Source organism: Amblyomma americanum, chromosome 4, assembly GCF_052857255.1.
Source record: "Amblyomma americanum isolate KBUSLIRL-KWMA chromosome 4, ASM5285725v1, whole genome shotgun sequence".
NCBI lineage: Eukaryota > Metazoa > Arthropoda > Arachnida > Ixodida > Ixodidae > Amblyomma > Amblyomma americanum.
Window position 1 is genome coordinate 202,477,898 of NC_135500.1, and position 13,398 is coordinate 202,491,295.

Sequence of the window (13,398 nt, forward strand, 5' to 3'; positions counted from 1 at the left end):
AGACCAGAAAAAAAGTTTTGTTTGCAAGCCCTTTTCGCGGTCTTCCTGCTCGCCGAACTACATGACAATATCCTGCACGCTCTTCATACATGCTTAGGGCTACTTTCTCTCAACACCGGTGCAACCACGGCAACCAGCATTAACATTATACGTCTGGAAAAGCGCGAGCGTCGGACAGCGGTTCATAATTGCGATAGCCTCCTCGTGTACGGGTAAGTTACCTAGCCGACGGTCTCTTAACTTTTCTCTTCTCTAATTTGAACCTGAGAACCACCTTTTTTGTCTTTTTTTTTTCAAAAATTATCACCTACCGTAACCCTTACAATTATAAGACGCACTGACGTCTTCAGCACTGCGCCTGATCTTCGAAACTACTCCCTCTCGCGGGAATGACATTGATCAAATTAACGCCACAGTGACCGCGCAAGCTGGTTAAACTTATGCAGAGTGGGTGGCGGCTGGAAGGAACGCGTACTGGCTCCGGCCAAGCTCGAGCGAGCGAGTGCGCCTCACCGTCTGTCATGGTGTCGTTGATGGAGACCAGGGCGGTGCTCGGGTCGCCAACCGTGCCGTTGAGGGGCGAGCGCAGCACCAGCTGGAAGCTCTCCACGTACTCCAGCTCGGGCTGCCCGTAGTCGTCAAGCAGGACCACTTCGAACGTCTGCGACGTCGAGCCGCTCGGGAAGCGAACCAGCGCGCCCACAGCGAGGTAGTCACTGCCGGCTGCAGAAGGAGAGTGTGGATATATCATTAAATGAATTTTAAAATTTGGTAGAGACACTTACGCGTGGCAGTGCGAAAGCATTACTGTCCCTTGATGCACAGTGGAACGGGGAGTCCACCTCTTTGGACTCATCTACTATCTGTCCCTTGATGCACTGACACCCACCCACACATACACGCGCGCTTATGACACCACAAGGAACGGTGTACCACGAATGGTTCCTTCACAATTTTGATGCGAAGATTGGTTTTTGGGAAAAGGAAATGGCGCAGTAAGTGTCTCACATCTCGGTAGACATTTCAACCGCGCCTTAAGGGAAGAGGTAAAGATTCTGGGAAGGCATGTAGTTGAAGGTGCATATGTAGTCGTTTCGAATACCTGTCGCTAGCTAGCATCCAACTTGACTAGCACATGTCAGCCATATGCAACGAGAAATCGTATGGCAGCACCCGTAACGCATACGACAAAAGGTTGCGTCACAATTTTGGTACGAATGTAGTCGGAAAAACTGACGTTATATTGAGGTCGGCCAGTGGGGAGCATCTATAGACGAACGACATGACCATGATTATCTGAAATGGCGATGCCGGCTTGCTGCGCGTGTCCTGCACTCTAAACACAAATACACCTATATGGGAGTAAAAATGGTGTAAGTTGTCCTCTAGCGCATCATTTTAGCGTTAGAGGACAGTTTTACTCCTTTTTTTACTCCCTTTGTTTAGAGTGTAGGACCGCTTGATGACGTCGCCCTGTTTTTCTTGCCATCGCTGGAATTTTCTGTACCATCTGAGAGTGCACACACTAACAAACGCCGCCGGCTTTTCTCGTAATGGGAGTAGTAATGCTTTCGCATTAAAAACAAGCGAATAATAAGCAATTGTACGATGTCCTCATTACGACTGTAAAAGCAATAAGTCACTCTTGCGCATTCTCTGAATGGAAATACTTTTTGCGCGCACCCAGAGTGTTGGAAATCCACAAGCATGGGGCAGCACGCACCTTGAGCGCTGGGCGGAGACGACTGCTTCGAGCGCACCATCACGGACGAGGCGATGCTCAGGTCGGACCCCTCCCGAAGCACGGTCACCTCGAAGCTGCCCACACTTTCGTCAACTTCGTACCTGGGCTTCTCGAAGTAGAAGTACGGGGCTGGAAGAGAGAAAAGTAGCACTGCCTTTTCTCGCCGTTAAGCCTTGCACTGGTTAGTTAGCCTGCGAAGGCTGTGAATCAGTGTGCACAAGATTGCAAGGTAACTGCATAAGATCGTACGTACGTGCGTACTTACGGTGACAATATTCTTGCACGGTGTTGGTGAGCGCATAAGTGCTTTCGAGCTGAAAAGCAAATGTAAGAGAACACGGTGCTCACCGTCTCTCGGATCAGCCTCAATGGTGACGAGTGCGGAGCCGTTCTCCGCCACTCTGCCGTTGTGCGGCGAGATGAGGCTGACGGTGAAGTTCTCGGGCCCCTCGTAGAGCGAGTCGTCGATGATGACCACGCGACAGGTCATCTCCGCGTCGCCGGACCTGAAGCGCACAAGGCTGCTTGCGTCCGCTGGCCTCTCCACGTAGTCCGAGTAGGACTCCAGAGGAGACGGCAAGGAACCTGACGCCGTGCCTGAAAGCGCCGAGGAGTGGTGAAAAGTTGAGCGCTGATTCTTTTTGTATTTGTCATAACATGTACAGGCAGTCAGCACACATGCATGCTAAGAATTCGAAACGCATTCCCGCACAACCACGTTAAGTGTGGTGCTTTTATTCCAGCCATTATGGAGTCCATCATTGCCCGTGTTTTGCTTCGGCACGTTAAACCTCATGTATCTCTTCCTACCATTATGTCTATTCCCGCCATAGCTTCTCTTATTATACCGCCGGGTTCCCACCGGTGACGCAATAGGTACAGGCTTTCCCCTGGCCTTGTAGTAGGGTTATTTCGGGCGGAAGGCTTAGGAAATAGGTCTTTGACCTCACCTTGAATAGATGAAAACACCGCGTGCCACGGCGCTATTTCGCCAAAGCTGCCTTGCGGCAGTAAAATTGAACGTCGTTAGTATCCTCACCCTTCTACATGACGATCCAGCATTTTCTTCAACGCGATAGCATTTAGGTTGACGTTTCACAAAAAATTTCCAGCTTCTCTGTCACGAAAATTCCGATTGGTCGGGAGAGGTCACGTGACCTTGTGACGTAATCACAGCCTGCCCACCGGATTGTGCGCAAGCAGCTTACTGTGGCAGGTGGCAGTTAAATGAATGATTAGTCCAGAGAGGTCACGTGACCTTGAGCGAATTAAGGTGGATTACCGGGTGGATATGGTGAATTCATGGGTCGGATTAGTATAATCCCATATGATAATTCAATGAAAGGTACTTAACGCTCTAGAAGGCGATGACTTATGCTTACTATATAAGGGCAATGAAACCGGTTCCAGCTGAAGTTTTGGCGAGAAAATCACAAGAACAACATTAGACTCTCAATGCAGACGCCATAGCGGGCAAACCTAAATCCTATCGCATTTCCTTCTTTAAGAATGTGTTAAGAAGGCCCCAACGTTTTTAGGTACTTGCCAGAAGCACTCGGTCATTTCTTAGCCCGAGAGTAAAATAACGTGAAATGCTGCTTTGACATCAGCGCCTAGTTGAAAACTTAAGAACACAAGAAAACATGGGCTAATCAGAAAGAAGGACAAAAACAGCCTGTCATAAACGTAATAAACAACAGGCGATTCACTAAATGGCTGTTTTCATTCTATTTATTTAGTCATTGTTTGCTTCAGGAGCCACCATTTGATTTCGCGGTGTGTTATATTAGCAATAGAAGCGACCGACTAGGCCCCGAACACAAGGTACGGTGTTCTTAACGCAGCAAAAGCGTATCGGAAAGTTCATTACACTCTCTCCTAAAATACCCGGCGCATTAGTATGCATTCACCACTGGGCCCAGTGAGATTCACTGCGACGCATTCTACGACAAAACTTCAGTAAGAATTATTTTCAACGAGAGTTGTGGTAATAGCTGTGATAACAAATAGACCGCACCGGAGGTTCGGCCATTCACCTCGTATACAGATGGTGCGATGTTCGATCCCCTGTGCCACCGGTACTCTAATGTATAGAAGCTTTCCCCTGGCCTGGAGCTCAGGTAATCATCGGTCAAATGCTATCTGCGCTTCCACTTTTGCCGTTTCTTTAATTTTTCGCGTTGAAGTGCTTGGATAAACGGCCAAAACACGTTAGCCATGGTGCTATTTGGCCAAACAACCCTTGCGCCATTAAGAAAAATGAAACCTTCATCAATAACTTGAAGAAAAGCAAAACAACAGAGCACGCGCAGTTGGTACCTCGCGGCATCTAGCCAAGTTCTTTCTGCGTTATTTCGCAGTTAACCTTCAAAATAAAAGCCCGTAAATTGTCACGGCCACCGGCTCGCGCTGCACGCGAATGTCTTCTTCGCAGAGTAGTGCAGGGTCTGCTCACCAGGTTGCGTGACGCACAGCACGTTCGTGTCCATGGCGAGGTCGCCGCGTCTGCGTATGGTGAGCAGGACTTCGCCGCTGTCCTCACTCACGGTCACGTTGGTCTCTGCGAACCGCACCGTCGGCTCTGCAAAGACAGAACAGAAGGCACGCTGCGATGACAAGCACGCGATGCTTGCAATGGGCCGGCTCTAGCTGACTCGCTTCGAACACTGTCATTGTCGCCATTTTTGTGCACGTCGTTTGAAATATGACATTCACTTTGCCGCTCACTACAAGTCTTCTATCAAATTTTTTCCGATGCTTAATCCTTTACACTTAATACTGCGTATCTGTAACGCTTCTGTTCTATGAACGTTTAGCGATTCGCCTTGTAGCCTATGCATTGATAAGGTGATACGGTGCACGTATGTGGATACTCATTTTCTCTCATACGAGGTGACGATACGATTATCGAAGGTAAGGTTCAAAGCGTGTGTAGAGCGACTTGAAAGAGCTCATAATTCAACTGCGGAAGATGTGAAAGTCGAGCGCGCTATTGGAAAGAGCGAAACCATGACCTCTTGTTCAGCTGTTCTTGGAGACAGAATTACCTACTGACACGCTCACTCTCTTCTGGTAGTTTTGGAAGACTGCGATGTACACCGACCATTAACAATGCCCAAAGAATAAATATGCGGTGCCAACAAGAGCCGGCAGCCCTCATTTGAAGCTTACAATCGCATGCATCAACACGTGGCAGTGGTTACGATGTTAAGCCGCTCAGTGGCGTTTGTCGCGCATGAAATTGAGAGAGAGAGAGAGAGAGAGAGAGAGAGAGAGAGAGAGAGAGAGAGAGAGAGAGAGAGAGAGAGAGAATCTCTTCCGCTATTGCGCACCATCCTCGGCGTCGAGTAGAGTGACCACTGCTTTGTCGGGGAACTCGGTGGCGGCCATGAGCGCCTGACCCAAGATCACCAGGAATTCTTCGTGGCGCTCGAAGGTGGAGTCGTCCAGAAGACGCAGTCTCCAGGAGGCCTCGGCTTGGCCCGGGTTGAACTGCACCTGGCGGGCGTACGAGGACGCGAAGTCCTGGCCCTGGCGGGCGCTTAGATTCCGCGCTGATATGCCTGCAACGAGAGACGAGACACAGGATAGAGCAATGAGGGACATACGCGACATCAGTGAGGAAAAACTTAACGGACACCGTGAAGAATAGGCGAGATCGTTATGGAATAAGGGTAGGCGAACCTCCTTCCTGCGCTTCCGTTTTAATACTTTTAATGTTTATTCACTTCTTTCCAATTACTCTAGATTGTCATTTTTCTTCTTGACTGGTTTGCGATGCCGAAACTTGAAATTTAAATGAAACAAAGAACGATAGGTGGACTATTAATTGACAGAAAGGAAGTAACCCGGATTAGAAAACAAACACGAAACACTGGTACCAGTGATCAGGGATCGGTGATATCAGTGAATCAGTTCGTTTGGTTTAGTTTATAGGGGTTTAACGTCCCAAAGCAACTCAGGCTATGAGAGACGCCGTAGTGAAGGGCTCCGGAAATTTCGACCAACTGGGGTTCTTTAACGCGCACTGACATCGAGTGAATCAGTGATCAATGATCAGTGATATCAGTGAATCAGTGATGAACATTAAATTGGTGATGTTGAAGTCAACGAGAAAGAAGCGTATTTTCACAGGACATGCGAGAAGCAAGAAAGCTAACGCGCTCGTATAAAGTTCTGTGCTTAGGACGTGACCAGTAACAGGGAGACCGCGGCTGGTGTAGAGCAGCAGCATTAGCAAATCTCTGCGCGAAGCCTGCTGTGACCTTAATGCAGCTGATTTTCATGGCAGCTTCAAAGATAAAGTGATGTACAATGCTCATAAAACCCCGAAACGGTTATTTTTTTTTCGCAAGTACAAACGTACTGGCACTATTTATTTTGGGGTACTGCTAGAAAAATAAAACTCAAGGAAAACAAGAGAAAATTCGGATTACCGAGCATAAAATCGTTCAGCCAAAAATTTATGTAGAATGAGTGTGTCGAGGCTTTTCTTGTAAAGCGGTTTGTCAAATTTTTTTTTTGCGCAAAAACATTGTCGTTCGATTATGCTTCGTTCATTCGGTAGAGGTTTTTCAGGCACTAACCTTCCGTAACATAACCAACCTTAGCACAGATGAATTATATTGCGTACTCGTCCATATGACATGCTCCTCCTTGCTTTATAATAATAATAATAATTGGTTTTTGGGGAAAGGAAATTGCGCAGTATCTGTCTCATATATCGTTGGACACCTGAACCGCGCCGGAAGGGAAGGGATAAAGGAAGGAGTGAAAGAAGAAAGAGGTACCGCAGTGGAGGGCTCCGGAATAATTTCGACCACATGGGGATCGTTAACGTGCACTGACATCGCACAGCACACGAGCGCCTTAGCGTTTTTCCTCCTTTCTTTCCCAAATTCTAATTTGGTCTCTGGTATTAGAAGACGCAGAAAACGACAGACTGCCGCAAGCACAATGTGAATTGCAAAGACACAAGGAAACGCGATCCAAGTGGCGTGTGTGGCTGTTTCTCCTTTTTTTTTTTGGTAGAAGGAGCCTACCGACGAAGGCCGTTTCCCCCAGGTATCCCCTCCTGCGGAGGGTGACCTCCAGGTGTGGCTTGGTCTCGTTGACGGTGTACCGTTCGCGGGCCAGTGAGATCCAGGACCAACGAAAGTCGAACTTCTGGCCCCTCAGCTCGTTCTTTCCTGCACAGCAGTAGACAGAAAATGGCCATGGGGTTGAGGTAGAGCAACAAAGAAAAAAAAACAAGAGGGGAATCAGCCGGGCCAGTTTTTTTCTTAAAGAAAAAAAAAACATTGGAGAGGACACTTAAGGTCCGCCTTAATGGTATTACGCGATAGAGTACTGGGTTAGGCTTTCCATTCCAAGCAGTTTGACACCTTTTATCGAATTTTTTATTTTTTAATTGATGAATTAGACACTCTAAATTTTTAAGTTAGCCTCATCAAGCTTTGGCGTTTCATCCTGAGCATTTTGACATCTTTGAACCCGCTTTTTTCCAATTTTTCATTTTTTATTTCTTTAATTAAAAATATATTACAATGATTTCATTAACTCGTCATCCCCTATCACACACCAATCGATCATCAATCACTAGAAGCGCAAATTACCTTGATAAGATTTTTTTACGCTGCCCCCGACTGTAGGTCGTCGGTTCGAATCCCTGCCGCCAGCTAGGCTCTAACTTAACTCGTAAGTTTATTAGGCGCGAAACGCTGAATCGCATGACATCATCCGGAAGATTCTGCGGCAAACGGTTGGCATGATACGATTTTTTAAAGCAGCCCCCGATTATTTCAAACACGCGGTGCCGACTACGCCGAAGGCTTTACGACCGAGCAAACTGTATACGCTATTGCGTGAAAGAGACAGCTTTTGTGCACATGGGTTAAGCACATGAATAGCCATATTGATGTGAATAACATACCCGGAAATTACGCTTGAAATATCCTTCAGGGCAATCAATCTTATCCAAAGGCAACCATGCACGCTGAGTTTGGTAATTTGTTCTAAAAACTGTATTCACAGAGATCCCTGTCCTTTGCACTCCTTTCCCGTTCTCCCATGTCGTGAGATAAAAGCGGTGTTTTAACGAAGCGAAGAATTATTAAAGAATATTTCTTCAATAATTCTTCCAGACATGCTCGGCTACAACAAAGCGCTGGTAATAAAGTATGATTATTGGCCTCTAGAATTTCAATCAAATATCGCTGCTAGCAGGATTCATACTGTTAGCCGTAAATATCCAACCAGCACGCCCATTTTTCACTTTTGTCTTCCTCGCAGAATGTAGTCCATGGTAGAGAGAGTTTGCTCAGATGGTTCTTGATGATCACAAAGTGAACAGGGGAGGGAAAAGCCTCAGGGTGCTTGCCAACGTTTCGACAAAGGGACTCGTCTCCGTCTGGTCACGCAGCCTTTCAAGCCCATGCCCGCTGTCTAGCCACGCTCCACACGCCGGATTCCTTTCTGCTGAGCTGGCCTTTTTCTTTTCACAGTTTTGCAGGTCAACTGGTCAATCAACTTTAGCAGCCGGCATGCCTTTACAAGATTCACCCTCCCCATACTAACACCTTTTCCCGCTTCAGACCCCTCTCCCTTCATCGGGCCTTCCTCCTCGGAGGGATGGCCTTATATTTTTAAACACCGCCAATGATGAAAACTTTGCCCGAACGAAGACAAGGCCACTTGTCGAAACGTTGGCAAGCACCTTGAGGTTGTCCCCTCCCTTGTTCACTTTGTGATATCACAGAATATAGGCTGTCTGAAAAAATAGTTTTCACGCATTGTCGAAGGTAAACAGACAGAACAGGTTTTGTCGCACTGAATCGGAACCCCACTGAACCGGTCAAGGTTGCTCTCTCCTATCGGCGTATCGCAGTTCCGAGTTGTGAACACCACAGCCGTTTCGATCCAGCGACGACTCGGAGGTTTTCACTAAGCCAAGGAAATTTCTGCAGCAACTCCTCTCTTAGTGTATAACTGCTACGGAAGGCTGCCAGTCCGGTAGTCAGACGCGAGGTGAGGTAGGATGCTCGCGAGGTGTGATGTAAAGCAGAACGCGAAAGCTGTCAGCCATTACTACGTAAGCCGGCTTGTTCCGTTCTTCTGCAGTGCTGTGTGCTATGTTGCGTGCAACTAAGGTACCCAGCCTCGTCAGGCTTTATAAAGCACTGTTGCCTTTGCTATCTGGTCAAGATGTCCCACACCATTGAATAGCCACGTATGTGTAACTTTATCGTTGAAGATCCCCAGGTGGTCGAAATTATTCCGGAGCCCTCCACTACGGCACCTCATTCTTCCTTTCTTCTTTCACTCCCTCCCTTATCCCTTCCCTTACGGCGCGGTTCAGGTGTCCAACGATATATGAGACAGATACTGCGCCATTTCCTTTCCCCAAAAACCAATTATTAAACAAATAATTATACAAATAGAATTATTCATTAATTCTTTAAAGTGGAACAAATTCTGCACAATGCTCGCCCAGAGCATGCGCAAGCCAGAGAGGAGTTGACTGGTCATTGACTGCGACGTAAGGATCGGCCTCGTGCTGTGCTGCACTCACTCGTCACGGCGCATGAGTCGTCTATTTGTGTGGAATGCGGTTGAAGCTCAGGCGGTGCAGTAGAGGCACAAGTGCTGCTTAGCGCGGTAAAACGACCCAACCCTATTACACCTCCCTCCCCCCCCCCCCCCCCCCCCATGATGGGGACTTGACTCTGCCTCAAGATAAGGTGCAGTAAGTTCGAAGTAGGTCCCCCTGCATCACCATACCCCTTCCGTCCCTTCTGCGCAAAAATACGTTACGAGCACACCACCAAACAAAGTAGAAGCGAGATTTATAATAGGGTAACCATTAGGGTCACTCTATTCTAAATCTTTCTGGTATCTGTTGTGACTGGGGGTGGAGTAAACATTTATTTTCTTCCTTTCGAGAGACTTCGCAGAAGTTGGACCACCCAGGCCGAGTACTCCGATTGCATTTATGGCGCCATGTTCTTTCCAGACGCTTGTGCCGACCAACCACTGCCAGTAATCGTTGCTAGAGTAGCACTTAACCTCCCAGCTGGTCGCTTCCATGAAAGGTGTTAAATAAACGACTAGTCTAGCTACCTCACTGACATGGTATAGCAACTTCCTCGCCCAGCCAACCCGCAGCAATGGAACCGGAGGCTTATTGAGTCCGGTTCAGAACTCTGATAAGGAACAGGCAACAAGGCGCCATACGCAGGAACCTACAGCTGTGGGCGTGCCTCAGCTCACGGACATTCCAGGAGGGCGAGGGTGTGCCTGACATGGTACAGGAACACCATATTAACACAAGGGCTTGAACAAATTCCACTTCTGCATACGATATTAGGAATCAGGGAAGAATATTAGTCCAACGCAAAAGGCTCGTGCCGACCATAGTTCTACACGTCGCTTGCCTCCTAATATACGCCATGCTTAATCTCTCAACTTGTAATAACGTGGAGCTGAAGTCAATGCATCAGCTCTTCGTGACAAAAACATTGCCAATCCAATACATATATAGAGCGAGGGAGGGAAAGAGGGAGATGGAAGAAAGAACGCGCAAAGCCATACATCTCGCGCTTCCACAGCGGCGGCAGTCCCGCGAGAATTCACGCTGAAGAACAGCAGCCACGCAGAAGCCATGCCTCGCAACTCCGCCGCCGCGGCGCGGATCGATGCGTCGAGTAATTCACGCAGCCTGTTCTCCCGTAGTCTATCTTGCGTTTGAGCGAGTGCCTGTCGAACCGCGCCGGCTCCGGACGAGATTGCGCGCGCCACAAGAAGAAGCTGCAGGGCTGCCGTTTCGACAATGTTCGAGGCAGGCGCGCAGACGGAAGCCGATGGCGCACCAGGATGTAATTGTCCGATCGAAAGGGGAGCAGCAGCTGCAAATGGCCCTCTGCGCACGGCCCCCACCGTCCATCCCGCACCTGCGGAGTCAAAGGAGGCCGCGCAGCCATTTGTCTGCTCCGTGGCAGATCACAATGTGACTCCCCGCTGTCGGCCCGGCGATTAATGAACCGACCGCAGCGTCGGCGTAACGCTCTCGTTTTGACTCGCGCTGTGCCCTACCGGACGGCGGCCGCTTATGCGGGCTTCGGTTTCGCGGAATCGTGCCGCGCCGCAAATCTGGAGCCGCAAATTGACTCCAAAGCGTGCGCCGGTTGATAAACGTCGAAGCGTTTCTAATTCGACGGGCGGGCATTTGGTTTGCTAAGCCTCGCGGTCTGCTAAGCCTCGCGGTCTGCTAAGCCTCGCGGTCTGCGTGTGTGGGCGTATCCGCTTCTTCGACATGGGTAGCCGAGAGCAGGCAGTGCTAGGCGATAGGCCTGCTGCACTCCGGTGAGGGGCGACTGAATGCCACTCCTTTGCAGTGTGCCTGCCTTGCTGATGCTCGACCCCCTAAGTTTGATGTTTAAACTCACAAGGAGCCTAATCAGAGGTTTGCCTGTGCCTTGCTTATGCGAGGTGCTCTAGACGATTAACTCTTTTTGTTCTCTCGTTGTAGCACAATAGAGCCAGCAACGAAGTCATATAGTATTTCGTTTTACGCGAAATATTTTGATACCGGATCAACGCATCCTATGATAACTCTGAGTGGACAACTTAACAGACTTGAACTCAGTTGTCAGCGAATATCTTGAACCGATTACCTGGAATTCTTGCCGTCTGTTCAAACGTTTGCAATGGGTTTACAAAATGCCGAAATTACAAAAGGGGGGTCATGGGAGGACCGCTGGAAAGTCCAGTATATGAAGCAACTGAAAGCCATTGCCTCTCGGCACCGCGTTCGGACTGGCTTAATTTCCTTGATACAGGCAGATGAAAAGTACTTTGGTCCCATCGTACTGGCAAAAGAAAGGCGGTTAAAGAAATGTCAGTGAATTTGATTCCATGCGTGGCAGCCTTGATAGATGAGCAAAAAAACAACAACAAAAAACTGCTGTTTCGAAGGTCCAGGACACTCAGCTAGGTGCTACAGAGCCTTCATAATGACAATAAAGCCCACAGAAGTTGAGAAGCATCGACGACGTAAGCCACAAGGACGATAACGCGAGAAATTATTTTTCTATCTGCCTTCTTGTTTCCCACGAGAAACTGCCTTACAGAACAGGTGGGACTCTCCAGCTGTCTGCCCACCTGCCTTCGGTAGAGTAACGTCACCCATTCAAGCGCGAGGGGTGCAGACTAAACCAGTGGGTCGTCTGCCACTAATTCATTCGTTTACCGACGCACGCAAACTTTCCATCAACAGCCTGTTAGGGCCGCGATCCGAATAATTCGAGTGACGAGAAGGCTTGCAGGGTTGGACGTCGATATACTTGTTGGCGTGCTTAGCGCGAGACACGCAACCATTAGCCCCGTGAAGCGGTGCTCCAGCTGCGAGCTGAGTTGGCAGCTGGGTACCTGTTAGAGCTCTGTGCGCAAGACTGGGCGGCAGCGCCAAGGAAGACGCGGTGACCTCTTGGATGAGTGAGGAGGACAAGAACGTAGGCTCACGTTTTTCATATGAGATCAAACCACGGAGGAAGACTATAAGGAGTGGAAACTCCGCCGTTTGCGGCGACCAGAAAAGGTCACAAGCCCGCGGCGCCACTATCCTGCTGGCGGCGCCTGGCGGCCTGGAAAGAAACTACTGAAATACAACTTCACGGCGCGCCCGCTGAAGCAAACACCCGTTTCGTCTGCTTGTCGTCTGCTTTGAGCGCGCGCCGCCTGCCCGGGCGCTGCATTTTTTTATTTTTTTTTTTCATGCTGCTTCTACGAGGCGCCGCAAGGCGCCGCCACTGCATGCGCCCCCGTCGACGCATATACAACTGTGACTATCTGGTCGCCTGCGCTCACTCGCGCAGACGGGAGTTTCACCTCATGTATAATAGTCTTGCTCCGTGGATCAAACACACAGTGAAGGCGCGTGGATGTACGGAAGGAAATAAATGCTCTATGAAATAAACGCACGCACACACGCTCACAAATATGCTTAAACAATTAGCGACTGAAATAAAATTGAACGGTTTATTAAAGGGACGCTGAAGAGAAACTAAACTTCATCTGTATCGATAGATTTCTGCGCTGTCATGTAGAAGACAGTACTTTAACTGAAGACGGCGCTTTTATAAGCTATGTACGCTCAAAAAATGAGATAGAGATGTCACCACCACCACCGGCTGGTTTGACAAGCAAACCACTGAGCGTCAAATAGATTTTTTTTGGGGGGTGGGGGTGGGGGAGGGGGGCGGGTCTTGGAGGATTGGCTACACAACCATTCACTTCCAAAGGGTGATCATGGACGCGTTTCAGTCTTGACGTCATCAGTTTGAATCCAGCAGCGGAAAAATTTTTAAATCCAATTTTCTCAGGAACAATCGCGTCTTTTGCTTTTGGAGAAACAACATAGCCAGAAAGAACTGTAGAAGCAATTTTTACGATGAACTAAACTTGGATGACTGTGCGATGTCAGCGCACGTTAAAGAACACCAGGTGATCAAAATTTCCGGAGCCCTTCACTACGGCGTCTCTCATAGCCTGAGTCGCTTTGGGACGTTAAATCCCCATAAAACCAAACCAAACTTGTATGGCGTTATCCACAGTGGCGCTTTAATAGACAGGACCGTTGAGAATTTTTAACTGCAAGT

The 13,398-nt window shown here is 48.6% G+C and overlaps 1 protein-coding gene across 1 annotated transcript in view; it reads right to left on the reverse strand.

Moving 5' to 3' along the window:
- Positions 1-13,398, reverse strand: part of LOC144129091 (FRAS1-related extracellular matrix protein 2-like) — a 192,422-nt gene that overhangs the window by 25,511 nt on the left and 153,513 nt on the right. The window contains exons 3-8 of the mRNA XM_077662998.1: positions 6,787-6,933; positions 5,077-5,307; positions 4,200-4,325; positions 2,093-2,341; positions 1,724-1,873; positions 514-723 (exon numbers count right to left, since the gene is read on the reverse strand). Of these exons, the coding sequence (XP_077519124.1) occupies positions 514-723; positions 1,724-1,873; positions 2,093-2,341; positions 4,200-4,325; positions 5,077-5,307; positions 6,787-6,933 (1,113 nt within the window). The remainder of the gene's footprint in view (positions 1-513; positions 724-1,723; positions 1,874-2,092; positions 2,342-4,199; positions 4,326-5,076; positions 5,308-6,786; positions 6,934-13,398) is intronic.